This window comes from Dasypus novemcinctus, chromosome 6 (genome assembly GCF_030445035.2).
Source record: "Dasypus novemcinctus isolate mDasNov1 chromosome 6, mDasNov1.1.hap2, whole genome shotgun sequence".
In the NCBI taxonomy this organism is placed as follows: domain Eukaryota; kingdom Metazoa; phylum Chordata; class Mammalia; order Cingulata; family Dasypodidae; genus Dasypus; species Dasypus novemcinctus.
In genome coordinates, this window is record NC_080678.1 from 82391915 (window position 1) to 82419732 (window position 27818).

Below are 27818 nucleotides of genomic sequence, written 5' to 3' on the forward strand. Positions count from 1 at the left end.
GTATTGAGTGTGGAAGTAGATTCTTCCCCAGAGCCTCTGGTTAAGAGTCCAGCCCAGGTGACACCTTGATTTTGGCTGCAGAGAATCAGCTGAGCATTCTGGACTTTGGCCTGTAGAAACTGTGAGATGATAAATTGGTGTTGTTTTAAGTTTCTAAGTTTGTGGTAATTTGTTACACAGCAATAGAAAACTAATACAGGTCCTGTAGTAGATAATAGTCGCTCCTGATAAATTACGCTTTCATTGCAATACTCTCTGCAATGTGATGTTGCCAGTTCTTCCATTAAAAGTTGTAGTCACTTTCTCATTTCTCCTTTCCCTGAATCTGAGTTGGACTTGTGATTTTATTTAATCAGTGCAATGTGGTGGAAGAGATAGTGTGTGAGTTCTCAGAGGCTAGGTCTTTAGAAGCCCTTGCTCTTTTCAAATTGAGACCACTAGACTGCGAAGAAGCTGAGTCTAACTTATAGGAGGAATGAAGTGCACATGGAAGAGAACTAAAGCACCTCACTGACAGCCAGCACCAAATGCTATTTGGGTGAAACTATCACATTACATTCAGGATATTAAGTCCAAAAAGAAAATCCAGTAATATTTATTTTCTTCATTTCTCTTAAATTAAAATACTCCCTGTCAATTTGCTGTCATATTGGCTCACGGAAAACTGAGAGGCACTCTCATTCTCAGTTTGACCTTCTTAGACTGACGTGCAGAAGTCTACTACGGGAATGTTATTTTCTACAGGTAAAGCAGATATCACAAACCCTGCAATATCACCTCCAGTTTCCCATTTGTATCAAGGAAAAGCTCATTCAGTCAACAGTTCAACAAGAAGAAACCGTTCAGAAAGACAAGCAGAGCATCCAACTCCTTTGCTGGTCCTTGACTTTGTTTACATTCTGATACAGTACTCATCCCATTTTAGAACCTCCTTTCCAGACAAACACACCCAAATATATGTGGGTTTTTTTTTAAGATTTATTTTATTTATTGCCTGCCCTCTACGCTCCCCCCGCCCTGCTTCCCCTACTGTCTGCTCTCTGTGTCCATTTGCTGTATGTTCTTCTATGTTTGCTTGTATTATTAGGCAGCTCCGGGAACCGATCCTGGGACTTTCCGGAGTAGGAGAGAGGTGATTATTCCCTTGCGCCACCTCAACTCACTGTTCTGCTACGTCTTCTTATTTTTCACACCTCTGTGTCTGTTGTTATGTCATCTTGCCGCACTAGCTCTCCTTGTTGGCCTGCACTCTGGTGCAGGGCAGCTTTCCTGTGCTGGGCAGCAGTCCCATGCAGGGCAGCTTTCCTGCATGGGCCGGCACTCCACATAGGCCAGCTCCTCACGCGGGCCAGCTTGCCCTCACCAGGAGGCCCTGGGCATCAAACCCTGGGCCTCCTATATGGTAGATGGGAACCCAATTGGTTGAGCCACATCTGTTTCCCCCAAATATATGATTTTTAAGCACATTCCAAGTAGGGGTCACTCAGACTTGGTATTTCCTTTGTCATCAGGATAATGACCAAATCTGGAGCTCATCAGACCTCAACTGTCTTGTCATTAATGGCTATCTTGCTGTCTCTTACTTACTTGGCCCTGCTTACCTGTGTGCCCTAACAGAGCATGATATAAGGATAATAAACACTCACTTTCAGGCAGACCAGAGCCAGATAGGCCCATACTTCAGCATTGTGGTTGTTCAATGCATTGGCTTCAGAGAGAGCATCCTCTGCCTCTGTGAGCTCCTCCAGCTTGACAGAAAGAGAGACACGAGTTGTGAGTCAAAGTATTTTTAACTTAAGTCAGCTGGCATCAGCTTAGCTGAAACCACTATATCCAAGTAACACTAATGTATGTGACCTAGTCCAGTGGTTTTCAACTTAAAAACATTTTTCACAGCAGAATCCTTTCTTCAAAGGAAATCTTCTGTTGTGTCCAACATATGAAACAGTTAAAAAGTGTTTAACTGTTTAAACTGATTAAAAAGCCAAGGAGGGGAATGTGAGCCATGGAACCAGGCAAGCTCTCAACTTACAGCCCACCTAACCACCTTCCCTCCTGCGGCAGTTTGAAACTTTCATGGACCCCAGAAAATCCTGTTCTTAAAGCCAGTCCATTCCTGTGTGTGTAAACCTATCGTAGGTGGGACCTTTGGATTAAATTACTTCATTAAGGGCATTTGATTAGATTGTGTGACCTTAGGGTGGGTCTTAATCCTCTTAGGGGAATCCTTTATAAATGGAGAAATAAAAAGACAAAGACACAGACACAGAAAAAGGCTACAGAAACAGAGAGGAACCCAGAAGCTGAGAGAGAAGGCCCTGGAAGCTAGAAGCTGAGAGGAAGTCACTTACGTTAGAAGCTGAAAGCAAAGAGGCCTGGAGGACAGGGGGGAGATAAGTCTATGCCACCACTGTATCCTACCATGCGCCTGACTGCCCACAGCTGCAGCTCAGGGATGCCTGCATCTGTACTCTTTCATGGCCTCAGAATTGTAAGTTTTTAACCAAATACCTACTGTAAAAGCCAATCATGTCTGGCATATTGCTTCCAGCAGCATTTAGCAAACTAAAACCTCCCTTCCTCCCTCTGAAGCAGTCCCACAGCAGTCTATACACCATGGAGCTTCAGAAACCAGGGTTGGAAAATCACAGGTATTCACTGTCATGTGAGTATCACTTACTTATTTTTCCATAGACAGTGGGCTATCCAGATACGTATTTAGGTTTTTTTTTTTATATTAGGCATCCCTTTCTTGAGATTAAAGTCCTGTTTGATTGTCAAAACCCTATTATCCAGAAAGCTTCCATTTTCCCTAATATTAGTTACTAAAAGCACAATCCTGAGCAAGTCAATATTCAGAGAATCTAGGGTGCTTCCTGAGCTCTGTGCACGTGCATATCATTGCTGCTTTCTAAACCTGGGGCTTGCTTTGTAACCCTTCCAAAAGACCACTTAAAGAAAGAACAAGGCACTCCCTCTCTAAAAAGTAGCTTGTTTAGTAGAAGCAAATATCAAGTTTCTAGGCTAATGATAAGATAGAAAATGGTCTTTCAGCTATGCCCATACCTTTCCCCATACTTGAATGTCCCTGCAATATTGATTCAGTATTCAATCAACCTATATTTGTTGAGGATTTATTCTATGCCAGGCAGTATGCTAGGTGCTGGGAATAAAATAAAATACAATCCCTGCCTTGAAGGAGCTGAGAGATTGTGAAAAATAAAACAAAATGAAAAATGCACAAGTAGTTTCAATGTAGCACAAATATTTCTATAATAAAGGCATATAGAAGACCTAAAAGGGGGACAAAGGAAAGTAGGATTAATTCTGCCCTGAGCTTGAAGGACAGTCTCACAGAAGAAAACTGCTCAAGTGGATCTTGAAGGGTAAACGGGGATTTGTTAGCTGTATAAAGTGGAGAAAGGCATTTCGGGTAGAAGGACCATCATACACAAAGGCATGGGAGTATAAGAAAGCTTGGAGACTCTTAAGTATGCCTGTATGGCTGAAGAAAAGAGGAATGGGGGAGCGGAGAGTATGAGTGGCATGATGGAAAAAAAGGAGTGGTAAGATTAGAGAGGTAGAGACAATATCACACTGTTGAATGAATTGGCAAGGGCCCAGGGGCAACGTGTCCATATGTGTCTAAAGCAAAGGCCAACTTATTTATAAATGACTAAAGTATACATGTCTGTATATCTTGAAATTGCCCATATATGCCTAAGACAAGTTATCTGTGAGACAAGCTCTCTGAGACTCTCCGACTTTGCACAACTGCTAGGATGTTCTGATATTCTTTAAACCTGGGTCTTGGTTTCCTAGAAACCAGGACTTTGGTTAGGGGTAAATAAGTTTTGTTAATTAGCATTCCAATCTCTTATAAGGCTTGCTTTTCTTATTGTTTTTGCTTAACCAATAATATTTTTCTTTGCGTAATCTCATTGCATTTACTGTATAATCTGCCTATTTCTCAGGGTAAAACAGAGCACTTCTATCTTGGCTTAAAGCATTCCCCACTTTGCAAATTGTCATATTTGATTATGTGAGATGATACCAATGCTGACTTTATTATGAAACAGTAGGTAGTCATTGAAAGGTTTTAAGTAGGGCAATAACCCCACAGTAAAGAAATACATAGATGACATTTTAATCTTATTAATGATAAAATGCAAATTAATATACTTATCAAATTGGTAAATGAAAATGCCTTTTGTTGACAAGATAACAGTAAAATAGACTCTCATATTCTGAGTGTTAATCAGTATACAGACTTTCTAGAAGGCAAATTGACACTATGATTTAAAGATCTTAAAAATATTTCTACATTCCTTTAAGAATGAATTCTAAGGAAATTAGCAGATAAGTGCCAAGATTTATGTACAAGAATGTTTTATGTAGCTTATTTGCAATAGTAGAATTGTGGAATCTAACATGTCCAATAATAAGTGATTGGTTAACTACATTATGGTATGCCTATACAGAGGTATAGTGTGATTAAAACAATGATGGGTAGCAGAGATTACTTGGGTATCTTAGTGGTAAGGTTTAACTGAAGCTTTTATTTTGTTTTTTGTTTCTATGTAAAGAAAATGGTTTTTTTATACTACTCAAAACAAAAAGAAGCAAGGGAAACGGACTTTGGCCCAGTGGTTAGGGCGTCCGTCTACCACATGGGAGGTCCTCGGTTCAAGCCCCGGGCCTCCTTGACCCGTGTGGAGCTGGCCATGCGCAGTGCTGATGCGCGCAAGGAGTGCCGTTCTACACAGGGGTGTCCCCCGCGTAGGGGAGCCCCACGCGCAAGGAGTGCACCCTGTAAGGAGAGCCGCCCAGCGCGAAGGAGGGAGCAGCCTGCCCAGGAATGGCACCACCCACACTTCCCGTGCCGTTGACGACAACAGAAGCGGACAAAGAAACAAGACGCAGCAAACAGACACAGAGAACAGACAACCGGGGGAGGGGAGGGGAATTAAATAAATAAAAAATAAATCTTTAAAAAAAAAAAAAACAAAAAACAAAAAGAAGCAAGACTTATGCTGAAGAGTTTGTATAGCTTGTTTCTTGTAATTTTGAAAGTGTTACCGCATTTTTCATTCTTTCTGGGAAGGCAGAAAGGAGAGCACATGACATATATAAGTGACCATATGTCCTGGTTGGCCTGGGACAATCACTGTGTCCCAGTGTAATTTTATTATAATTTAGAAAATGCTTTTACAAACTTCCTGTAACTATCCATAACCATATAGACTATAGTTACTTCATCTCAAGACAAATTTCACCTTTACAAAACACATTCCTTTACCTAATGCTACCTTCTACAATATCTTCTACAACTTTCTATATACATTCAAGCCTTTTCTTACATATTTCTACCTTGATTTTTATGAAAAGCAGCCATTTTATCTTAGGACAAAGTACATTCCCTTAAACAAACATCAAATTTTAGTCAGCTTTGACTATGAATTCACTTCAACAAATCTTTTACTCCTTTCTATATCCATTTAAGTCTCATATCCTTCATTCTGTTAATTTTCTTCCTCTTAAAGATTTAATATATATGAGGCAGGTTAGTACAGTGAAAGGGGGAAGGCCAGGCTGGCAAACAGCACCCCAATGTAATATTAATAGCACCTTCTTCATTCTTAGAGGTGTCCTGGTTTGGACGATAAATTACATAGTTACCCTACTTACGCATCCATAAGGGAAATGCCACGCAGACATCAAAACTCACGTTTCAGAATCTTTGGCAATGTAAGAAGATACTCATATAATATTATTAAGTAGAAAAAGTATTGCAAAGCAGTAAATATATTATTTACAATTTTATACATTAAATAGTTTCATATTGGTATAGAAAAAAGATAGAGATGAATACATTCAAATATTAACAGTAGCCATCTCTGAGTGGTGGGATTATGGATATTTTATATTCTCTTCGTGTTCTTTCATATCTTCCACAATTTCTAAAATGAACACGTCTTACCACAATGATTAAGAAACAGCAGTGAGGAAGAAAAGACAAGGAATGTGGGCAACTTTTGTTAAAAGTAACAACCAGGAAGGTGGTGGTTATTCAATAAGAAAGGGAAAAACTATACGGAAACGGCTGGTTGAGAAGCAGAGGTTAATTGTATAAATTAGGGAGAAAGAACATTAAGGGGATAAGGTACTAGGAGGAAAGGGGAGCGATGGAATCAAGAATGTACGTGAAGAAATTAGAAAAGAACAGCAGGACACATGCCTCGTTCTAAGACTGGAGGAAAGAAGTGAAGGGTGTGAGCAGAGAGTTTTTATGTGTGAAGGAGCGAAAGGCCTACCAGGAATGGCAGTAGCTCCCCTGAACACAGGCGCATCACAGCACTTAGTAAGAAATAATGAATTTCTTTAATTGACTAGATTCTTCATCTTCCACGTCACCTTTTTCTCACAGATAACATTGTAAAATAACTTCTGTACCAAATAATATGGAGTGGGTTTTTTTTGTTTTTTTTTTTTAAATTATGTAGCTTCCTGGCTTGAGTTTTTGCGGGGATTCTTAGGACAAAGGAATCAAATCAGCTGTATGCAGAGGCCTGGTCTCAAGCCTTTGTCTTCTTACCCGGTAGCAGGCAATTCCCAGTCCTAGCCAGGTCAGGCATGAAGGCAGTCTCTTACAAGCTTGCAGGTAGGTTTTCTTTGCCTTTTCATACTGTAGAAAGGAAATGCCAATAAGCTACTCCTCTTCTGGAAGCTTCAAACACTGCATTGTTGGGATAATCACAGGCCTCTGACAGATGTAAGCCAGAACAAGCTAAGTAAAGTGAGTGCCTAGACTGTATTTTATGTTTACTTTAAAGGAGCAAGAAGACTGGTGAGAGGAGATGGATGGACCAAATTCAAAGGGAAACTTTGACCTGGAAGCAGTTCCAAAGACTATGTTTATAGTCTCTGTAAGAATTGAGGCAGAGTTACACTGAAAGTTCTGGGCAACCCTAATGATTATGTGAATTCCACCTAGACCCTAAAGATTTCTCTCTTTGCTTAAAAGTGACATTATGTGGTAGGAAACTTGCATGGCAGACACATGAAAACTTTGCACTAATGGTCTGGGGAAATAAGAAATACACTTGATATAGGTTCATCATTCTGAGAGTCAGCTCCCTTGTAAAAGGTTTCAGAAGCCCTCTATAGTAAAGAAGACAGAAAACTAAACAACAAAAACAAGAACAAAAAACTTCCAAAAGAAATGGCTCTCAAAGAACGACTTCTTGTCTTGCACTCCCCAATGTGAGCAATGGATTTATTGCTGACCCTGAGCCAATAGTCAAAGAACTGTAGTTCTCTGAAGATGCAGATCAGAAATGACACAGCTGATGGTCCCTACCCCTGGTCAGAAAGAAAAATTTTCCTTATTTATACCTCACTGCAGTGTGACAGTGATTTCCCCCAAGCTGAATGTGGGCCTTTCCACTTAAATTATAAGGCATTAAATAACTTATTCTTGTTGCTATTGTTGTTTTTTATTAAATAGAGAATTGGGTATTCTGGGGGATGAAATGGAATGAAGTCAAAACAAAAGCACAGTGTGGAAAAGTCCTTCAACAGAATGTTTTTTAAAATTGTTTTTAAAGATACTTAGATTATAACCACAGAATGTTGATAATGGTTGAAGCCAGATGATGGGTCCATGGGGGTTCAACTGTTCAGTTTAGTTTGTATGTATTTGATAATTTCCAAAATAAAAAGTTTTTAAAAAAGGCCTTGGTAGTATTTCCTAAGATACAGGGAGAGATTGCTAAAGAATCAGGTCAGAGTACCTTGTAGAATGGGGTTGTCCTCAGCTGAATTAAACATAACATTTTGTATTGAGGAAGAAGTCTGAAGAAGTCTGCAGACCATGAACTTGTGTTAGTAAAATCAATAAAGGCTAACATTTATTGAGTTCTTAATACATTGTTAGTAGCATAATGGTAAGACCTGGGGCTTTGGTATGAGACTGTCTGGGTGTGAATACTAGTTCTACCAATGATGACTTCTCTGCTGTTGGGCAAGTTACTTTACCTCTGGATGTAAAAGTGTCATTACCATGTTACTATTTTTAGTCTACACGGATAGATGCTATTGCCTGAACTGTAAACAGGTCCCAATCATGGTCTGATTCACATGGTTATCCCCCGTCTTCCACCCCTCACCTCTTTCTCTTCCAGATAGATGAGACCCAGTCGTAGGAAGATGAAGTGCATCTCAGAAGCGTCCACTACAAAACTAATGGTTCGCTCATAGCATTCCTTGGCCTCAGCATGATTTCCACTTAGAAAATAGAAATGGCCCTTCACACCCCAGACGTTAGGGTTCTGAGAAAGTGAAGAACAAGTAGTACAAGGAACAAGTGATAAAAACCTTAATGATCTTTGCCTAACATTTCAATTTAGATCAAGTCCATTTTCGTTTTTCTAACAACACTCACTTAGAAAGAGGGCCATTCATTTGCACTGGAAGATATTTTTTCTATTTTCTCATTTCTTTTTTTCATACTTCAAAACTATTTTGTCTTTGGAGTAAATACTAAGAAAAATATTCAATCATAACCATGATAGTGTTTACAATGGGAAAATATAGAAAGTCCAGAAAACTTGTAATAGATAAACACTACCTAAGGATTTGTCATTATCCTTCCCTCTGCCCTTTGCAAAACTCATGATAAGAAAGCAAACAGAAGGAAGTAGATACGGAAGGTCACTGATGGTTGATGGTCCCTACCCCTGGTCACCAGAAACCCACCTGTGATATGGCATCACCACCCTTAATAAAATCTGCTCACTCCTTTTCCAAACTCAAGAGTCTCTAGCAAAAGTCATTACCAGGTAGTCCATCTGGGCTGCTTGTTGAAGGTATTCCTCTGCCTTGGCAAAGTCCTTCTTGAGCAGGTGTGTCTGGGCCAACACCAAATAATACTCACAGCTGGGGCCTCCATGAGGGCATAATAGCTCATGGGCAAGGACTCGGTGCACATACTGCAAGGAGAAATCATAAGGAACTTGTAAATGGCTGCATTACAACAGTCCCATAGCTCTCATAGTTGTAGTTGAAGATTCTGTCTCTGATAACAAAGAATAAGGAACATATTATAGAAAGAAATGATTATTCTAAACTTCAAAAGGTTGGTGGTGAATAACAAACATTTAGCACATCTGGTTCTATGACCAGTTATTTATTTGGTCTCCTAATGTAGACATTTCCTAGTGAATAAAGTATAGTACAATTCTGTTCTTGCTGTTTGTCACATTTCTTGAGTGTTAGAGTATAATTTATTATGCAGCAGATAAAGGCACTTCATCAACCACCCCATTTACACATGGAAGAAACATTTTCAGGCAAGATTTATTTATTTATTTATTTATTTCCCCTTCCCCCCCCCACCTCGGTTGTCTGTTCTCTGTGTCTATTTGCTGTGTCTTCTTTGTCCGCTTCTGTTGTTGTCAGTGGCATGGGAATCTGTGTTTCTTTTTGCTGCGTCATCTTGTTGTGTCAGCTCTCTGTGTGTGCGGCGCCATTCCTGGGCAGGCTGCACTTTCTTTCGTACTGGGCGGCTCTCCTTATGGGTGCACTCCTTGTGTGTGGGGCTCCCCTACGTGGGGGACACCCTGCGTGGCAGGGCACTCCCTGTGCGCATCAGCACTGCACATCGGCCAGCTCCACACGGGTCAAGGAGGCCCGCGGTTTGAACTGCGGACCTCCCATGTGGTAGACGGACGCCCTAACCACTGGGCCAAGTCCACTTCCCCAAAAACCTGCCTTTCTAAAATTCTAGACTCAGGCTCTTAAAAATATGTGCCTGCAATATTGAACACAATTAGCACTAAAATACGTATGTGATTAAAGGGGGAAATGTGGGAAGCAGATTTGACCCAACAGATAGTGCATCCGCCTACCACATGGGAGATGCAGGGTTCAAACCCAGGACCTCCTAACCCGTGTGATGAGCTGGCCCACGCACAGTACTGATGTGCACAAGGAGTGCTGTGCCATGCCAGGGTGTCCCCTGCGTAAGGGAGTCCCATGCACAAGGAGTGTGCACCGAAAGGAGAGCTGCCCAGCGCGAAAAAAGTGCAGCCTGCCCAGGAATGGCGCTGCACACACGGAGAGCTGACGCAGCAAGATGACACAACAAAGAAAGACACAGATTCCAGGTGCCACTGACAAGAATACAAGTGGACACAGAACACACAGCAAATGGACACAGAGAGCAGACAACTGGGGGTGGGAGAGAAGGGGAGAGAAATAAATAAATCTTTTTTTAAAAGGGGGAAATGTTAGATTGTATGCGTAATAAGAGAATGAAAAATTTTTTAAAAATTCATGGAGCTACACTGCACAGATGGTGAACCCTAGGTTAAACAATGGACTTAAAGTAATAGTATGATTGTAAAAATGTGCTATCATCAATTGTGGCAAATGTTCCACATCAATGCAGGTTGTTGCTGGTGGGGTGGTGTACAGGAGTCTGGTATTTTGTGCATGATTGTTCTGTAAACCCTCAACTTTTCTAATAAAGAAAAAATTAGTAAAAAATATATATATACGTGTGTGTGTGTGTGTGTGTTTATCTGTAACTCTCAAACATCCACTGTGCTTATCAATCTTATATTTTGGGGTTATTCTTTGTTTCCCACAGTAAATAAGGCCTGAAAATTTGACAAAGCCAGGATGTATTTGCTAAGCAGAGAGGAAACCCTTCTTTTTTTCTTCTCTGTTCCAATCTCAGTCTATGAAAGAGAAGTTTCCACTAACACATCTTCTGAGGGAAATATTGAGTGACAGCCTGCAACTGTTCTTTTTACCTGCCTTTCTGGCTCTGTGACAAGCAGGAATAGTGAATTATTAATATTTAATTGCGGAGACTGGTAAAGAGCCTGATTCATTTTTGGGAAGGGTTAATATGTCAAAGGCTCCTGCTTAATATGTCTCACCCATCTAATAATTCTTGCTTGCTCTCAAGTGGAACCTGCTCTGCAGGGTCAAGGCCAACTCTCCTGGCTTCTGGATCTTGCTCTTTCTATCCTTCATGGATATGCTTCTTGTTTCACAAGTAGTGGGCAGACCTTGCAGGAATGCCCTTCTTCCCTGGGGAGGGGGGGAGGCTATAATTCTGCACTTGCCTCACGTGTGACTGGATGGGGAAGTCAAATGTGGAACAAGTCACATTCTCCAGTCCAGTTTTACCAATAAAAATAATTTGATATTTTTATCCCCCCATATAGCTCTGTGTATTTGTTTCCAATTGGTTTAGAAACCCAAAAGAGAGGTAGAATGTGAGTAGGCGTCTGCAAACCCAAACACTCATAGAATAACATCAGCCTATACCTGCCTTAAGAGTTTGGTTTTGCTCTGCTGGTAATCTAAAGAAAGTGGATGTGCCATGATGTCTTCTGACACTATCTGCAGGAGTGTTTCACGTTTGGATGTTCTTCCCATTGGGTCTAAGGTATGCTCTCAAAAACACATGATTTCTGCTTTACACATATTTGAGCTTCTAAGTATGCCACTGTGGATACAATAAGTAGTTAACTAAAATATTTCCATCTATATGCTCTTTTAAAAAATATTCTGACCTGCACAGCATTGACCTTCATCAAGAAGCGTATTGTCTCCATGAAGATGGTGGTAGGAGCTTGGGAAGCACCATAAAAAGGGACAGAATTCAGGAGAGCCGATGAAACTCCACATTTTGATGCTTCTAAAAATAGTATGTCAAAAGGATAAAAGATTAGAGATAAAGGAAAAAAATTCAGAAGGAAGGTCAGACATACTAATGAAGCAGGGATAGTATTCTGATCTAACACACGAGAGAAACTGTAACCTATAAAGCAAGGTACTTCTCTATGGCAATGGTGCTCAAAGAGAAGCCCTCAAAGTTTCTCAAAGGTAAACCTACTGGCGATTCCAAGTGGAAGTCACAACCAAATGTGAATATTGTTAAAATATTCAGATAGCCCTGAATGTGAAACACAATTTGCAGGACTCTGAAAATGAAGAATCATTGTTAGAAAATCATAGGCATGTAGTTGGATATTTCTGTGAGCTAAAATGTGAATTCTTGCTTGTTGAAAAAGTTCCATCACTGAGTTTGAATTCAGAGCCTAGCCTAATATGAAGAAACATAGGCAATATGGCAGAAAAATTAATGAACTTCAGACAAGTCAGGATTGCCTCTTTGGTAATCATTAGAGCAGGGGTTATCAACTAGGGGTCCGTGAGCTTGAATTGAAATTTTAAAAAGACATTATTCTTGTGGGGACATGTTAGTGTGGGTGTGAAGTATTTCTTAAATAATACACAGTATAGTGTGGACTTAGTAATGAGTCTGTGGTTTTCACCTGACTGGCAAAGGGGCCCATGGAACAAAAAAGGTTAAGAACCCCTGCATTAGAGTTTTCATTCTTGTCTAGCTTGCTTATGACATGCCCCCTTTGCAAGAGGAAATCTTGTAATCACCTTTCTTTGCTGGTGTCTCCTTGAGAAACAAAATGGATGGTTTTTGGATGGAATTTGGATCCTGAGATTGTAGAGTTGAAATGTGTTCTCGTGAATCAGACTGCAGTTTCGAGGGTTCTTCAAGAAATTCATCTAGAATGGATAAAGCAGCTCCTGTTCCTAAAAAAACTAAATTTTAATGGAAAACTCCTTCCTACATTGGCTATTAAATGGTTATTAAAGGAGATAAAATACAATTAATTTTCAAAACCAAATAAATATATTTCCTAAATATTGTATGAAGGACCAATGTTTTGGCAGTCTTCTTTATATTTCTGAATATTTAAGCTAAACTGATAGCACAAGTTTCTGTCACTATGACTCCTGGTAGGGCCTTACTGCTAGGCCAAATTATGATAATGTCAAACAGATACCTATTATAAAAAGTTACTAGCAGGGGAGTGCTTGTAGCTCAGTGGTTGAGTGCCAGCTTCCAAAGTATAAGTCCTGGGTTCAATTCCCAGTACCTCCTAAAAATAAAAATAAATAAAAATTAAAATAAAAAAAGTTGCTGGCTAACCCTAGATGAGAGGAGGGATATATTTTATGATAACTTTAAAGCCTCAAAAGGACAGGGATTCTGTTCATCTTATTTCAGTGTTCAGAAACAATAAAAACTATATATACAATCTATATGGCTATATTTGAGCATGACTATACACCAGATATCATGCTAAGGACATTAATATATAATCTCATTTCTTTCTCACAACATTTTGAGATATTTTTATCATCCTTTAAAAAAAAGGAATCATGGAAAAACTAAATAATTTGCTCCAGTTCTTAAACATGCCATGCTACCTCTCAAATATAGATGTTTGATGAAAAAATAAAAAGCAATTCCAGGTCTAGACCATTATTCACAACAGCCAAAAAGTGGAAGCAACCCAAATGTCCATCAGCAAATGAATGGATAAACAAAATGTGGAATATACTTACAATGGAATAGTCCTCAACTTTAAAAAGGAATGAAGTTCTGATAAATGCTACTATATGGATGAACCTTGAACATATCACAGTGAGTGAAGTAAGTCAGGTACAAAAGGACAGTATGGCAGATTGAGTAATGTACCCGAGAAAAAAACAAAAACATATTCTTAATCCCATTCCTATGGGTATGAACCCATTATAAATAATGCCTTTTTAAAATGTTATTTTTAGTTAGGGTATGGCCAACTGAATTAGGGTGGGTCTTAATCCTGTTACTGGAGACCTTACAAGAGATAGCCATAGGAAGGCGCTGGGAGCTGGAAATCAAATGAGCCTGGAAGAGAAAGGAGAGGACATCCCCATGAGGAAGAAAAGCCAAGAAACCCAAGAACTGCCAGTCAACCAGAGTACTACCAACCCCAGCAGGAAGCAAGTCTTTCAGGCTCCGAAACTGAAAGACAATAAATTCCTGTTGTTTAAGCCAACCCATTGTGTGGTATTTGTCATAGTAGCCTGGAGACTAAGACAAGAGAGATTTTGTATGAGTCCACTTACATGAAATAGCTGAGTATATAAACTCATAGAGAAAAAATAAGTTACCAAGGGAGGGGATGAAGGAAGGGGGAGTTAATGCATGATGAGAATAGGGTTTATGTATGGGGTGATGGGAAAGTTCTGGTAATGGATGGTGGTGACAGTAGCACAATACTGGGAATGTGCTTAATCCCATTAAATGGTATGCCTGGAAGTCGTTGAGATGGCAAGTTTATGTTGTATATACGTTTCCACAACTAAAAAAAAAAAGGCAACTAAAGAGACAATGATAGTTAAATGCAATACATGATCCTGAACTGGATCTAATAATGGAAAAGGATCAAAAGGATATTAATGGAACATATGAAAACATTGGAATATAGATACTGCATGCTTTATATAGCAATGTTAAATTTCTTGAACTTGATAATTGTATTTAAGGTGATTACGTAAATGGATATCTTTGTTCTTAGGATATGTATTGTAATTATTATGTGTTCAGGAAGCATGGTGTATACAACCTCTCAAATGTTCATAAAATAGACATATATAGACTAGATATATACACATAGATGATGGATGGATGATGAATAGATGGATAGATAGAATGGTGTGGCAAAGTGTTAAATTGGGGGATCTGAGTATTTGGAGAGGGGTATATTGGAGTTCTCTGTATGTCTATTACCATTTTTGCAACTGTCCTGTAAATCTGAAAACTATTTCAAAATAAAAAGGTTAAGGAAAAAAAAATCAATGCCAGACAGGAAATAAGCAATCGTTCCAAATTGAGAGAAGTAATTCTCATCTGGAGTAGACAACATGGCTGAAAAATAGTTATAATTTGGAATTTGGGAAGTGGATGTGGCTCAAGTGATTGGGCTCCCATCTACTATATGGGGAGTCCGGGGTTTGGTTCCTGGGGCCTCCTGGTGAAAGCAAGTTGGCCTGCAGGTGCGGAGAGCTGGTGCAGCAAGATGACACAACAAAGAAGACACAGAGGAGGGACAATGGGAAACACAGTGAACCAGGGAGCTGAGGTGGCTCAAGAGATTAAGTACCTCTCTCCCACAGGTGGCTCAAACGATTGACTACCTCTCTTCCACATCAGAGGTCCTGGGATCAGATCTCAGTGTGCCCTAAAGAGAAGGCGAGAAGAGAGAAGACAAAGAAGACACAGCGAGCACACAGTGAATGGACACAGAGAGCAGACAGCAAACGCAAAAAAAAAACAACCAAAAACCTAACTGGTGGGGGCGGGGGGAATAAATAAATAAAAATAAATCTTTAAAAAAAATTGGAAGTTGGATAGGGAGAGAGGGAGAGTGAGCCGACTATTTTAATAGATACTGAAGATTATATAGAGGAAATAAAGGAAAAGATCACTTGGGGCCAGACTGTATCAATATTTGACTGATAAGATATTTTTTTCCTATAGGCAAGAAGAAAAGAGTACTTTGAAGAGTTTTGAGTAGAAGAATTAGATGATGAAAGTGGTAATTTATTAAGATTAATCTAGCAGTGCTATATGGACAAGAAAAAACTGTAGATAGAGACAGAGGGTCTGTTATAAGGCTGCTGTAGTAGTCTGGATATATGGTAATGGAGAGTAGTGGAGATGTAAAGGATTTCAAGATGCAAGGAGCATTTGTTATAATAAATTTTATTGATACATATTAATAAAGCATACAGTTCATCTAAGGTGTACTATCAATGGTATGTGCTATAATCACATAGTTGTGCATTCACCACTTTAATTATTATTAGAGCATTTTCATTATTTCAGTAATAATAACAATAAACAAAAAAAAGACAAAGAAACAAACAAAAAAATACCTCACCTCTCAATCTCTCTATGCTTCCCCCACTGTACATAGCTGCTGTTGCAAGGAACATTTTGAAAGAAACCAACTGGTTTTGGGAATATAATCCAAAATAGGAGTAGAGGAAAGCTCAAGCTTTCTGAGATCATGAGCTTGGGTGTCTAATACTATGATGTGGAGTCAGTTTTGGAGATGAGGGAAGCTGACGTGGTTCAACTGATAAAGAGCGTCCCCCTACCACATGGGAGGGTCCAGGGTTTGAGACCCAGGGCCTCCTGACCTGTGTGGTGAACTGGCCCATGCACTAGTGCTGCTGCACGCAAGCAGTGTTGTGCCATGCAGGGGCACCCCCACATGGGGGTGCCCCACGCACAAGGAGTGCGCCCTGCAGGGAAAGCAACCCTGCATGGAAAAAAAGCACAGCCTGCCCAGGAGTGGCGCCCCACACATGGAGAGCTGATGCAACAAGATGATGCAACAAAAAGAGACGCAGTTTCCTGGTGCTGCTGAGGCTGTAAGCGGGCACAGAAGAACACACAGCGAGTGGACACAGAGAGCAGACAATGGGGGGTGGAGAGAGAAATAAATAAAATAAATCTTTAAAAAATTTTTTTGGAGATGAGGAATTGAATTTACCAGTGAAATAATCCTTCTGCTGGACTCTGGAAGGATGTCAGAATTAAATATAGAAATTTGGCAGAGAAGCTAACAAAGAAAACCAAAGATAAGAGAGATAATAGGAGGCAATCCAGAATGAATTTCAGGAAGAAGAGAGTGGTTAAATACTAAGGTTGCAGGTGAATTTAATGAAAACATTTTTAATATTCAACTTCTTTGAGATATAATCTACGTACAATAAAGTGTCCCCTTTTAAGTGTAAAATTCATTGAGTTTGTTTGAGGTACTGGAGCCGGGGGTTGAACCAAGCACCTTGTATGTGGGAAGCCAGGATTCAACACTGAGCCGCACTGGCTCCCCTTCAGTGAGTTGTGTTTTTTTTAAAGATTTATTTTATTTATTTATCTCCTCCAACCCTTGGCTTGCACTTGCTGTCTGCTCTCTGTCCATTTGCTGTGTCTGCTCATCTTCTCTCTCTTTTTTTTTTTTTTTCCTCTCATCTTCTCTTTATGAGGAACTGGGAAGTGAACCTGGGACTGCCCATGTGAGAGAGAGGTGCTCAATCGCTTGAGCCACCTCAGCTCCCTGCTTTGTTTTGTCTCTCATTATCTTTCCTCTTTGTGTCTCCTTGCTGCATCACCTTGCTGTGTTGTCTTGCTTGTCTTCTCTAGGAGGCACTGGGAACCGAGCCTGGGCCTCTGTATTAGTCAGCCAAAGGTGTGCTGATGCAAAATACCAGAAATTGGTTGGTTTTTATAAAGGGTATTTATTTGGGGTAGGAGCTTATAGTATGTTACTATATGGTAGGAGCCATAAGGTATGTTACTTCCCTCACAAAAGTCTATTTGGAACAAGATGGCTGCTAATGTCTGTGAGGGTTCAGGCGTCCTGGGTTCCTACCCTACGTTCCTGGGGCTTGCTTTACTCTGGCTTCAAGGTTCCTTCCTTCCTGGGGCTGGCTTCTCTTTCCTCTGCATGCTGACTTCCCAGAGCTCCAGTTTAAGTCTTCAGCATCAAACTCCAAAATCAAAACTCCAATATTAAAAGCCCCCAACTCTGTTCTTCGCCATGCCTTTTATCTGTGAGTCCCCACCCACCAAGGAGTGGGGACTCAACACCCTAATCGTGACTCAATCATGCCCAAGTACAGATCGGATTACAAGCATAATCCAGTATTTCTTTTTGGAATTCATTAATTATATCAAACTGCTACAACCTCCCATGTAGTAAGTGGGAGTTCAGTTGCTTGAGCCACATCTGCTTCCCCCCTTCAGTGAGTTAACAAATGTATACACTTGTGTAACCACCAACACTGTCAAGAAAATGCACACTGGGACTCATAATATTGACATTTCAGAGTAACACAATACTTTTGTAAGTAAAAAGGAGAGTCAGACATAAAGGATTGGGTATGAGAATGGCACTGGGCTTCTCAAAAACAAGATTGAACACTAGAAGTCAATGGAAATTTCCTCAAAATCTGACAAAATAATTTAAAACTTTAGAATGTTTTTCAAATTTTATTATAAACCTTGACATTTTAAAATATATAATATTGAAGGAATAGTAAAATGAATATCTCCACCTAGATTTAACGATCAACATTTTGTCATATTTGCTTTATATATGTGTATATGTATGAAAATGATGCTGTGATTATATAGGAAAATATTCTTATTCTTTGGGGATACATGCAAAAATATGGAGAGTTGAATAAAGATTTTTAAGCACGCATGGCCTCAAAGTAATTACAGCTTATATACTCTTTCATAAGAACCAAAGGGACAATGTGCCCCACCAAAATGAAGGAGCAAAGTACAAATGAGGAAGGCAAATAATTCAATACACAATATATCCAACGGTGAAAGGAGAGTCTTAGAAGGACATCCAAGGGCAGTCCTAGAGTGACAGCTGTTCATGAGGCCTAGAGAGCAAGAAGTCAAGATTGATTGAAGAAGGAAGACAGAAGAAGCCTTGTGAGGGAGGAACATCTCCAAGGAAAAATGGGACTGATGCACTTGAGCATATGGAAATACTGATGGGCATATGACAACACTTTTTGAGCAGGTGGAAAAATTGCCAAAAGCCGAAAGAACACAGAAAACCAAGCAAATGCATAAATAAAAAAACAATCATTAGGTCTTGGAAAACAAGAACCATAAAAGAAAGAAACCATAGTACAGAATATGGCTTAGTAGAGAACAGTATTTATATAGAAATAATAATATAAACATTGACATTGCTATATCTGACCCACCTAATGCACTCCGAGATTCTGTACCTTCCATAGTCTCTTGGATTATCAGTTGCTTGCACAGCACCAGGCACTGCTACAATTACTGCACCATGAGGGGCCCACTCACAATCCTGACGCTAAGTCTGGCTGCCATCACTGCGTTCCCTGCAGTCTTACACCTAGGGACTGACTAGTTCCTTACCAAAGAGAATTGGGCCTTCCCCTAGGCTGACAGTGCAACCAGGTCAACCAACCATAGCACTTGTGGACTGAATGAAATCTTACACCATAGGGCATGATATATGACTTCCCAAGCAGCTGCCAAAAAGGCCAGTTGATATAACTTAGAAGTGTGGGTTAAATTAAATTCCTATAGGGGATTTTAACTACTGGGAGAGAGTAGACAAAGGAACAGATTTCTTCTTCACAGGCTATCAGGAGCATGGTTTCTCTACAAGGCTGAGCAGATGCACCAGCAAAGCAACCATTTGTGTTTCTTTGCAGCTTGTCTTAATGAAATGGCCAGTGTAGGCATAATGCATCACCTTGAATTGCTTCCTATCCTTCTCTTTTTCCTTTTCTTCGCTCCTCCTGCCCTGGAATTATACCTTCCAATTAAAGCATTAGCATTATATTCTCGACTCAGGTTCTGTTTTCTAGGGAACCCAGCCTAAGGCTATTGATTTAACAACAAAATATTTAATATAACTATGAAAAGATGTTGCACAAAAAGGAAGTTGGGAAAGAGCAATAGAACAAACTAAAAGAAAGAAAGAAAAACATAAGATATAACGAGGATGATGATGATGAAGTTGATGACAAGGACGTAAATCACTGATTCAGAGAACAACAAATATAGAGTTGATTAACAAAACCAACAGTTGATTCTCTGAAAAGATTAATAAGACAGCCCTTTGTAAGATTTATCAAGAGAAAAACAGAGGATGTACATATTATTCAGCTGTAAGAAGGAAAGAAGTACTGGCACATGCGACAACATGGATGAATCTGGAAGACCTTAGGTTGAGTGAAGTAAGCCAGTCACTAAAAGACAAATATTGCATGACCTCACTGATATGATCTAAGCATATTGAGCAGACTCACTGAGTTAGAGTCTGGAAGATAGGTTATCAGGAGACAGAAAGAGAGTAGTGGGGTGAGCCGATGCTTAATATGGGCATGATGGGAAACAGACTTTGGCCCAGTGGTTAGGGCGTCCGTCTACCACATGGGAGGTCCGCGGTTCCAGCCCCGGACCTCCTTGACCCGTGTGGAGCTGGCCCATGCGCAGTGCTGATGCGTGCAAGGAGTGCCCTGCTACACAGGGGTGTCCCCCGCGTGCCCCACGCGCAAGGAGTGCACCCATAAGGAGAGCTGCCCAGCGCGAAGGAGGGAGCAGCCTGCCGAGGAATGGCGCTGCCCACACTTCCCGTGCTGCTGACGACAACAGAAGCGGACAGAGAAACAAGACGCAGCAAAAAGACACAGAAAACAGACAACCGGGGGAGGGGAGGGGAATTAAATAAATAAAAATAAATCTTAAAAAAAAAAAAATATGGGGAAACGGACTTTGGCCCAGTGGTTAGGGCGTCCGTCTACCATATGGGAGGTCCGCGGTTCAAACCCCGGGCCTCCTTGACCCGTGTGGAGCTGGCCATGCGCAGTGCTGACGCGCGCAAGGAGTGCCGTGCCACGCAAGGGTGACCCCCGCGTGGGGGAGCCCCACGCGCAAGGAGTGCGCCCGGTAAGGAGAGCCGCCCAGCATGAAAAGAAAGAGCAGCCTGCCCAGGAATGGCGCCGCCCACACTTCCCGTGCCGCTGACGACAACAGAAGCGGACAAAGAAACAAGACGCAGCAAATAGACACCAAGAACAGACAACCAGGGGAGGGGGGGGGAATTAAATAAATTAATTAATTAAAAAAATATATATGGGCATGATAAGGTGGAAGGGAGTAGTTGGGCAGTAGATGGGGGTGATGGTAGTGCAGGGATGTGAATGGGGTTGATGGTGTTGAAATATGGGGGTGAGCAGGGTCAGGGGGCTGGGTTGGATTATTGATGAAACTGGAGGGAGGGCTGGAGGAAGGAGCAGGTGAACTCTCGGGATTTATAGGTCTGTGGTTAAAACAACAATGGTGGGAATGTTCTTTTGGCCAATATGGCAGGGGAGGGTCAATGGTGCAGGGCCTAGGTGGTGGAGGAATATGTGGGAAATGATGCACCTGAGGTATGCTTCTATGGAACAGAAATGTGTTCATCTTGTCATAGGGTGTCATATCAGTGGGTGGAGACCCAAACAATAAACAAGAAAATATTAAAACTCCCATCCCTGCCTGTTTTAGTTTGTTGGTTGGCTTAAATGATAGGACTATATAGGCTCATGGTTTTCAGGCTAGGAGAAGTCCACAATCAAGAACGTCATCAAGGCAATGCTTTCTTTCCAAAGATTATGGTGTTCTGGGGCTAGCTGCCAGCAATCCTGGTCCTTGGCTTTTCTGTAACATGGCAATGCACGTGATGGCCTTTCTCCTTTGTCTTCCAGGTCCCTCTGACATTCAACTTCTGACTATTCTCTCTCTCTGTGACCTCCCCTATAAGGCCTTCAGTAATAGAATTAAGACCCCACGCTGGGAAGCAGAGTGGGCCCAACGGATAGGGCGTCCGCCTACCAGATGGGAGGTCCACAGTACAAACCCCGGGCCTCCTTGACCCGTGTGGAGCTGGCCCATGTGTAGTGCTGATGCGCGCAAGGAGTGTCCTGCCATGCAGGGGTGTCCCCCGCGTAGGGGAGCCCTGCGTGCAAGAAGTGCGCCCAATAAGGAGAGCCGCCCAGTGCAAAAGAAAGTGCAGCCTGCCCAGGAATGGCACCGCACACAAGGAGAGCTGACACAGCAAGATGACGCAACAAAAAGAAACACAGATTAACACACAGCGAATGGACACGGAGAGTAGACAATGGTGGGGGGGGGGAAGGGGAGAGAAATAAATAAAAATAAATCTTTAAAAAAAAAAAAGAGAGAAGACCTTGGGGGGAAGGTGGGTTAAAGCTTAGAAAACCTTTAAGAAAAAGACCCATGCTGATTCAGCTGAGACACATTTTTTTTTTAATATTTATTTATTATTATTATTTTTTAATTACATTAAAAAAAAATATGAGGTCCCATTCAACCCCACCGCCCCCGCCCCCCACTCCCCCCACAGCAACACTCTCTCCCATCATCGTGATACATCCATTGCACCTGGTAAGTTCATCTCTGAGCATCACTGCACCCCATAGTCAATGGTCCACATCATAGCCCAGACTCTCTCACGTTCCATCCAGTGGGCCCTGGGGGGATCTACAGTGTCCCGTAATTGTCCGTGAAGCACTATCCAGGACAACTCCACGTCCCGAAAACGCCTCCACATCCCATCTCTTCCTCCCGTTCCCCACACCCAGCAGCCCCCATGGCTACCGTTCCCACACCCATTTCACATTTCCTCTGTGGACATTGGATTGGTTGTGTCCATTGCACACCTATGTCAAGTGAGGGCTTAGATTGCACATGGGTACTGGATGCACTCTTCCCGCTTCTAGTTGTAGACACTCTAGGCTCCATGTTGTGGTGGTTGACCTTCTTCAACTCCATGTTAGCTGAGTGGAGTAAGTCCAATAAGTCAAAGTGTAGGAGCTGAAGTCTGTTGAGGCTCTGGGCCTGGGTGTCATATTATCAGTCCAGAGATTCAAATCCCCTACATATATCTTAAACTCAGCACCAACTACAATTCCAGTAAAGTAGCATGCAAGTCTTGTGAAAAGAGATCCCCTCTGAGTCCATTTCCATCACGCAGAAACACCAGCTCCAAAGAAGGGCCATCTGTCATGGCAGTGAACCCCTTCTGCCATGACCATAGAACCTGTGGGTCTCTTTATCCCTCAAAAGAACCAATACCTGGGGTTGTATCTACCTTATCTGTCTCTTAGACTCTGTTCAGTTGTACATAGGGGTATTCCTTCTGACAACCTCCAGACTCTTTTTTAGAGACTCACAGCCTTATAATCTCATTTCTCCTTTCCATTTCCCCCTTACATTAGGTCAAACCGCTTCCCGAAGTCATGTTATTATATGTAGACAGGTATATTCTGCTGTTCCGCATTGAATCTTTAATTCAAGGTCATTTTCTAGTTGCTTCTTCAGCTGGTATGTGGTAGTGATCCCTCGGTGCCAGGGAGGCTCATCCCCGGGTGTCGTGTCCCACGCTGGGGGGAATGGATCACATCTACACGCTGAGTTTGGCTGTGAGAGTGGCCACATTTGAGTAACATGAAGGCTGTCAGGAGGAAACCCCCAGGCACAATGCTACTCTAGGCCTTGTTCTTATTGCAGGTGCATAGGCTCAAAAGTGTAGCCGTTAGTATCAAGAGCCCACTGTTGGGCCCTCCTTCCTTCCTGGTTCTTGCCGTTGCACCTGGAGGATTGCCGCTGCTCTCCCAGGGCCCACAACAGTGACCCCCCAGCCAGGAGCCCAGTACCCCCCCAGCTGTTGTTTTTAATTGTTTCCACTATGAGTATATATAGACATTACCATATACCCTGGGCATATGCCCTGTATAACTCCCTGTCAACCATATATATCCTGTCAATAACATCCCATATCAGTATTCCTCCGCTGCCATTGTTGAACCACTCTGTGATCCAAAACTTCCCGTAAAGTGAATCCCAACATAATGTCAGCTTCAGAAGAGTCTTAGATCACCAAAATTCATATATACAATATACAGTATTTCCCCAGATCCACCATAAAACCTTTTCCCTTCCTCAGCAATAATCTTTTAACTTATTCATATCATATTTCCTGAAACTGATGTACAGATTCCGAAACTATAGTTTTCAAACAAGGTAACATTTGTGCTTACTATGTGGTCCATACTTTAGGTTGTACAGTTTTCTAAATTTTTTAGTTATCCTATGTTTTGTCTTATGGTTTTCATTATTAGTCTGTCGTCCCCTATATGTTTTTGGTGTAATATTATCTGTTTTATATTCATCCTCGTGTACTCTCACATAACTCCTCTTTTGCCCCCTTATTTACCTTTGTTCTATCCATTGCACGTCCATTTTCCCCTCCCCTTAGGGCCCACAACGCCTGCCAATCTAATGCCCTGGGAGCCGTCCTTTCTCATGAGAGATACAGTTCTCTCTATTCGACGGCATTAGTCTTCCCCAGGATATGGGTCCACCCCACCCAATGGTAGAACCCACCTTGGCAAAATGAGCCTTCAGCTATTCCCTCCGAAGTCCGTCCCGCATCAGACCATACCCCCTGAGCGTCCTAACCAGGTGACCCTCCTATTTATACTTTGATACATTTTACTCAACATTTAGTTCTCAACGAACTTCTGGCACTCTCCCATGTTTGTATGTTGTCCCTCCCTCCCACCTATTTCTTGGACCATATTACCCCTCTTCCCATCCCCAGCCCCCCTCAAACCCAGAAAACCCCACCCGAAGGTAACCCCTTGCCCCCATTTTGTCCCTTCTTTGTGCTCATACTTACCCCCAGCTCATCACAGATTCCACCCCTACAGACATTAACTCACATCCTTCCTCCACCCCCCGATTTCCAGTAAGCCACTGTTCCAGACTCTAGCTCTCTGAGGCAGTTAACTTATTTCATATCATTGAGGTCATATAGTATTTGTCCTTCAATGCCTGGGTTGCTTCACTTAACATAAGATTCTCAAGGTTCATCCATGTTATCACGTGCGATTGTAGTGTATTGGTTCTTACAGCTGAGTAGTATTCCATTGTGTGTATATACCACATTTCATTGATCCACTCATCTGTTGATGGACTTTTGGATTGATTCCAACTTTTGGCGATGGTGAACAATGCTGCTATGAACATTGGTGTACATATATCGGTTTGTGTCCTTGTTTTCAGATCTGATGGGTATATACCCAGCAGTGGTATTGCTGGGTCATATGGCAAATCTATGGATAATTTTTTTAGAAACTGCCAAACTGTCCTCCAGAATGGTTGGATCCTTCTGCATTCCCACCAGCAATGGATGAGTGTTCCCCTTTCTTCACATCCTCTCCAGCATTTGTATTCTACTGTTTTTTTCATGGCTGCCAATCTTATGGGAGTAAGATGGTATCTCATTGTAGTTTTGATTTGCATTTCCCTGATAGCTAGGGATTTGGAGCATTTTTTCATGTGCTTTTTAGCCATTTGTATTTCTTCTTTGGAGAAGTGTCTGTTTACATCTTTTTCCCATTTTTTAAATGGGTTGTTTATCTTTTTGTTTTCGAGATGTATGAGTTCTTTATATATGCAAGTTATAAGTCTCTTATCAGATATATGGTTGCCAAATATTTTCTCCCATTGTGTGGGTTCCCTTTTTACTTTCTTGACAAACTCCTTTGAGGTGCAGAAGGCTTTAATTTTGAGGTAGTCCCATTTATCTATTTGTTCTTTTGCTGCTCGTGCTTTTGGTGTGATATTCATGAAGCCATTTCCTATTACAAGGTCCTGTAGATGTTTCCCTACACTGCTTTCTAAGGTCTTTATGGTCTTGGCTCTTATATTTAGGTCTTTGATCCATCTAGAGTTGATCTTTGTATAAGGTGTGAGATGGTAATCCTCTTTCATTCTTCTACATATGGCTATCCAGTTCTCCAGGCACCATTTGTTGAATAGGCCATTCTCTCCCAGTTGAGAGGGTTTGGTGGCTTTATCGAATATTATATGGCTATATACATGAGGTTCTATATCTGAACTTTCAATTCGATTCCATTGGTCTGTGTGTCTCTCCTTATGCCAGTACCATGCTGTTTTCACTACTGTAGCTTTGTAGTATGTTTTGAAGTCAGGAAGTGTGATTCCTCCTATTTCGTTTTTCTTTAATTGTCTTTGGCTATTCGGGGCCTCTTTTTATTCCAAATAAATTTCATAGTTAGTTTTTCTAGTTCCTTAAAGAAGGCTGTGTTGATTTTTATTGGGATTGCATTGAATGTGTAGATCAGTTTTGGTAGGATAGACATCTTAATAATATTCAGTCTTCCTATCCATGAACAGGGAATATTCTTCCATTTATTTAGGTCTTCTTTGATTTCCTTGAACAATCTTGTATAGTTCTCGATGTATAAGTTTTTTACCTCTTTAGTTAAATTTATTCCTAAGTATTTGATTTTTTTATTTACTATTGTGAATGGTATTTGTTTCTTGATTTCCTCCTGATCTTGCTCATTATTGGTGTATAGAAATGCTACTGATTTTTGCGCATTGATCTTATAACCTGCGACTTTGCTAAACTCATTTATGAGTTCTAGGAGCTTTGTTGTAGATCTCTCAGGGTTTTCTATATATAGGATCATGTCATCTGAAAATAATGAAATTTTGACTTCTTCCCTTCCAATTTGAATGCCTTTTATATCTGGTTCTTGTCTCACTGCTCGAGCCAGTACTTCCAAGACAATGTTAAATAGGAGCGGAGACAATGGGCATCCTTGTCTTGTTCCTGATTTTAGAGGGAAGGATTTCAGGACTTCGCCATTGTAAACAATGTTGGCTTTAGGTTTTTCATATATACTCTTTATCATGTTCAAAAAGTTTCCTTGTATTCCGATCTTTTGGAGTGTTTTTATCAGGAAGGGGTGCTGTATTTTGTCAAATGCCTTTTCTGCATCTATAGATATAATCATGTGGTTTTTTTCTCTCAATCTGTTTATATGGTGTATTACATTGATTGATTTTCTTATGTTGAACCATCCTTGCATACCTGGGATAAATCCCACTTGGTCATGGTGTATAATTCGTTTAATGTGTTGTTGAATACGATTAGCAAGTATTTTGTTAAGTATTTTTGCGTCTAGGTTCATTAGAGAAATTGGTCTGTAATTTTCCTTTCTTGTGGTGTCTTTGTTTGGCTTTGGTACTAGGGTAATGTTGGCATCATAGAAGGAATTAGGCAGTGTTCCTTCTGTTTCGATTTTTTGGAATAGTTTCAACAGGATTGGTGTTAGTTCTTTCCGGAATGTTTTGTAGAATTCACCTGTGAAGCCGTCTGGCCCTGGGCTCTTTTTAGTTGGGAGATTTTTAATGACTGATTCTATCTCTTTGCTTGTGATTGGTTTGTTAAGATCATCAATTTCTTCTTTCATCAGTATGGGCTGCTTATGTATTTCTAGGAATTTGTCCATTTCCTCTAAATTGTCATTTTTGTTGGAATATAGTTTTTCAAAGTATCCTCTTATGATAGTCTTTATTTCTGTGGGGTCAGTGGTGATATCACCTTTCTCATTTCTTATTTTGTGTATTTGCATCTTTTCTCTTTTTTTCTTTGTTAGTCTCGCTAAAGGTTTGTCAATTTTGTTGATCTTCTCAAAAAACCAGCTCTTGGTCTTGTTTATTTTTTCAAGTGCTTTCTTATTTTCTATTTCATTTAGTTCTGCTCTTATCTTTGTTATTTCCTTCCTTCTTCTTCCTGTTGGGTTACTTTGTTGTTGTTTTTCTAATTCCTTCAAATGTGCAGTTAATTCTTCAATTTCTGCTCTTTCTTCTTTTTTGATATATGAATTTATGGCTATAAATTTCCCTCTCAGTACCGCTTTTGCTGCATCCCATAAATTTTGGTATGTTGTGTTATCATTATCATTTGTTTCAAGGTAGTCATTGATTTCTTTTGAGATTTCCTCTTTGACCCACTGTTTTTCTAAGAGTGTGCTGTTTAATTTCCAAATTGTCGTGTGAAGTCTGGGTCTCTGTCCCTTGCAAATTTCCAGCTTGACTCCACTGTGGTCAGAGATATTGTTTTGTATGATTTCGATCTTTCTGAATTCATTAAGCCTTTCTTTGTGGCCTAGCATATGGTCAATCTTGGAGAATGTTCCATGTGCGCTTGAGAAAAATGTATATCCTGCTGTGTTTGGGTGTAATGATCTATATATGTCTATTAGATCCAGCTCTTCTAATATACTGTTCAAATGTTTTGTTTCTTTAGTGATTCTCTTTTGAGATGTTCTGTCCAGAGTTGATAGTGGTGTATTAAAATCCCCCACTATAATTGTAGATGCATCTATTCTTTCACTTAGTTTTTCCAGCGTTTGCCTCACATATTTAGAGGCGCCCTTGTTAGGAGCATAAATATTTATGATTGTTCGATCTTCTTGACAAATTGTCCCTT

General features: G+C 40.8%; 1 protein-coding gene across 4 annotated transcripts in view; it reads right to left on the reverse strand.

Annotated features, from left to right (window-relative positions):
- Positions 1 to 27818, reverse strand: part of CFAP70 (cilia and flagella associated protein 70) — a 151519-nt gene that overhangs the window by 23889 nt on the left and 99812 nt on the right. For 2 of the 4 annotated variants that reach the window (XM_058299008.2, XM_058299006.1), the window contains 6 exons: positions 12472 to 12639; positions 11589 to 11713; positions 8838 to 8990; positions 8169 to 8330; positions 6596 to 6685; positions 1647 to 1748 (listed from right to left, as the gene is read on the reverse strand). In XM_058299008.2, the coding sequence (XP_058154991.1) occupies positions 1647 to 1748; positions 6596 to 6685; positions 8169 to 8330; positions 8838 to 8990; positions 11589 to 11713; positions 12472 to 12639 (800 nt within the window). The remainder of the gene's footprint in view (positions 1 to 1646; positions 1749 to 6595; positions 6686 to 8168; positions 8331 to 8837; positions 8991 to 11588; positions 11714 to 12471; positions 12640 to 27818) is intronic. The other 2 variants (XM_058299007.2, XM_012531118.4) reach the window with 2 other exon arrangements.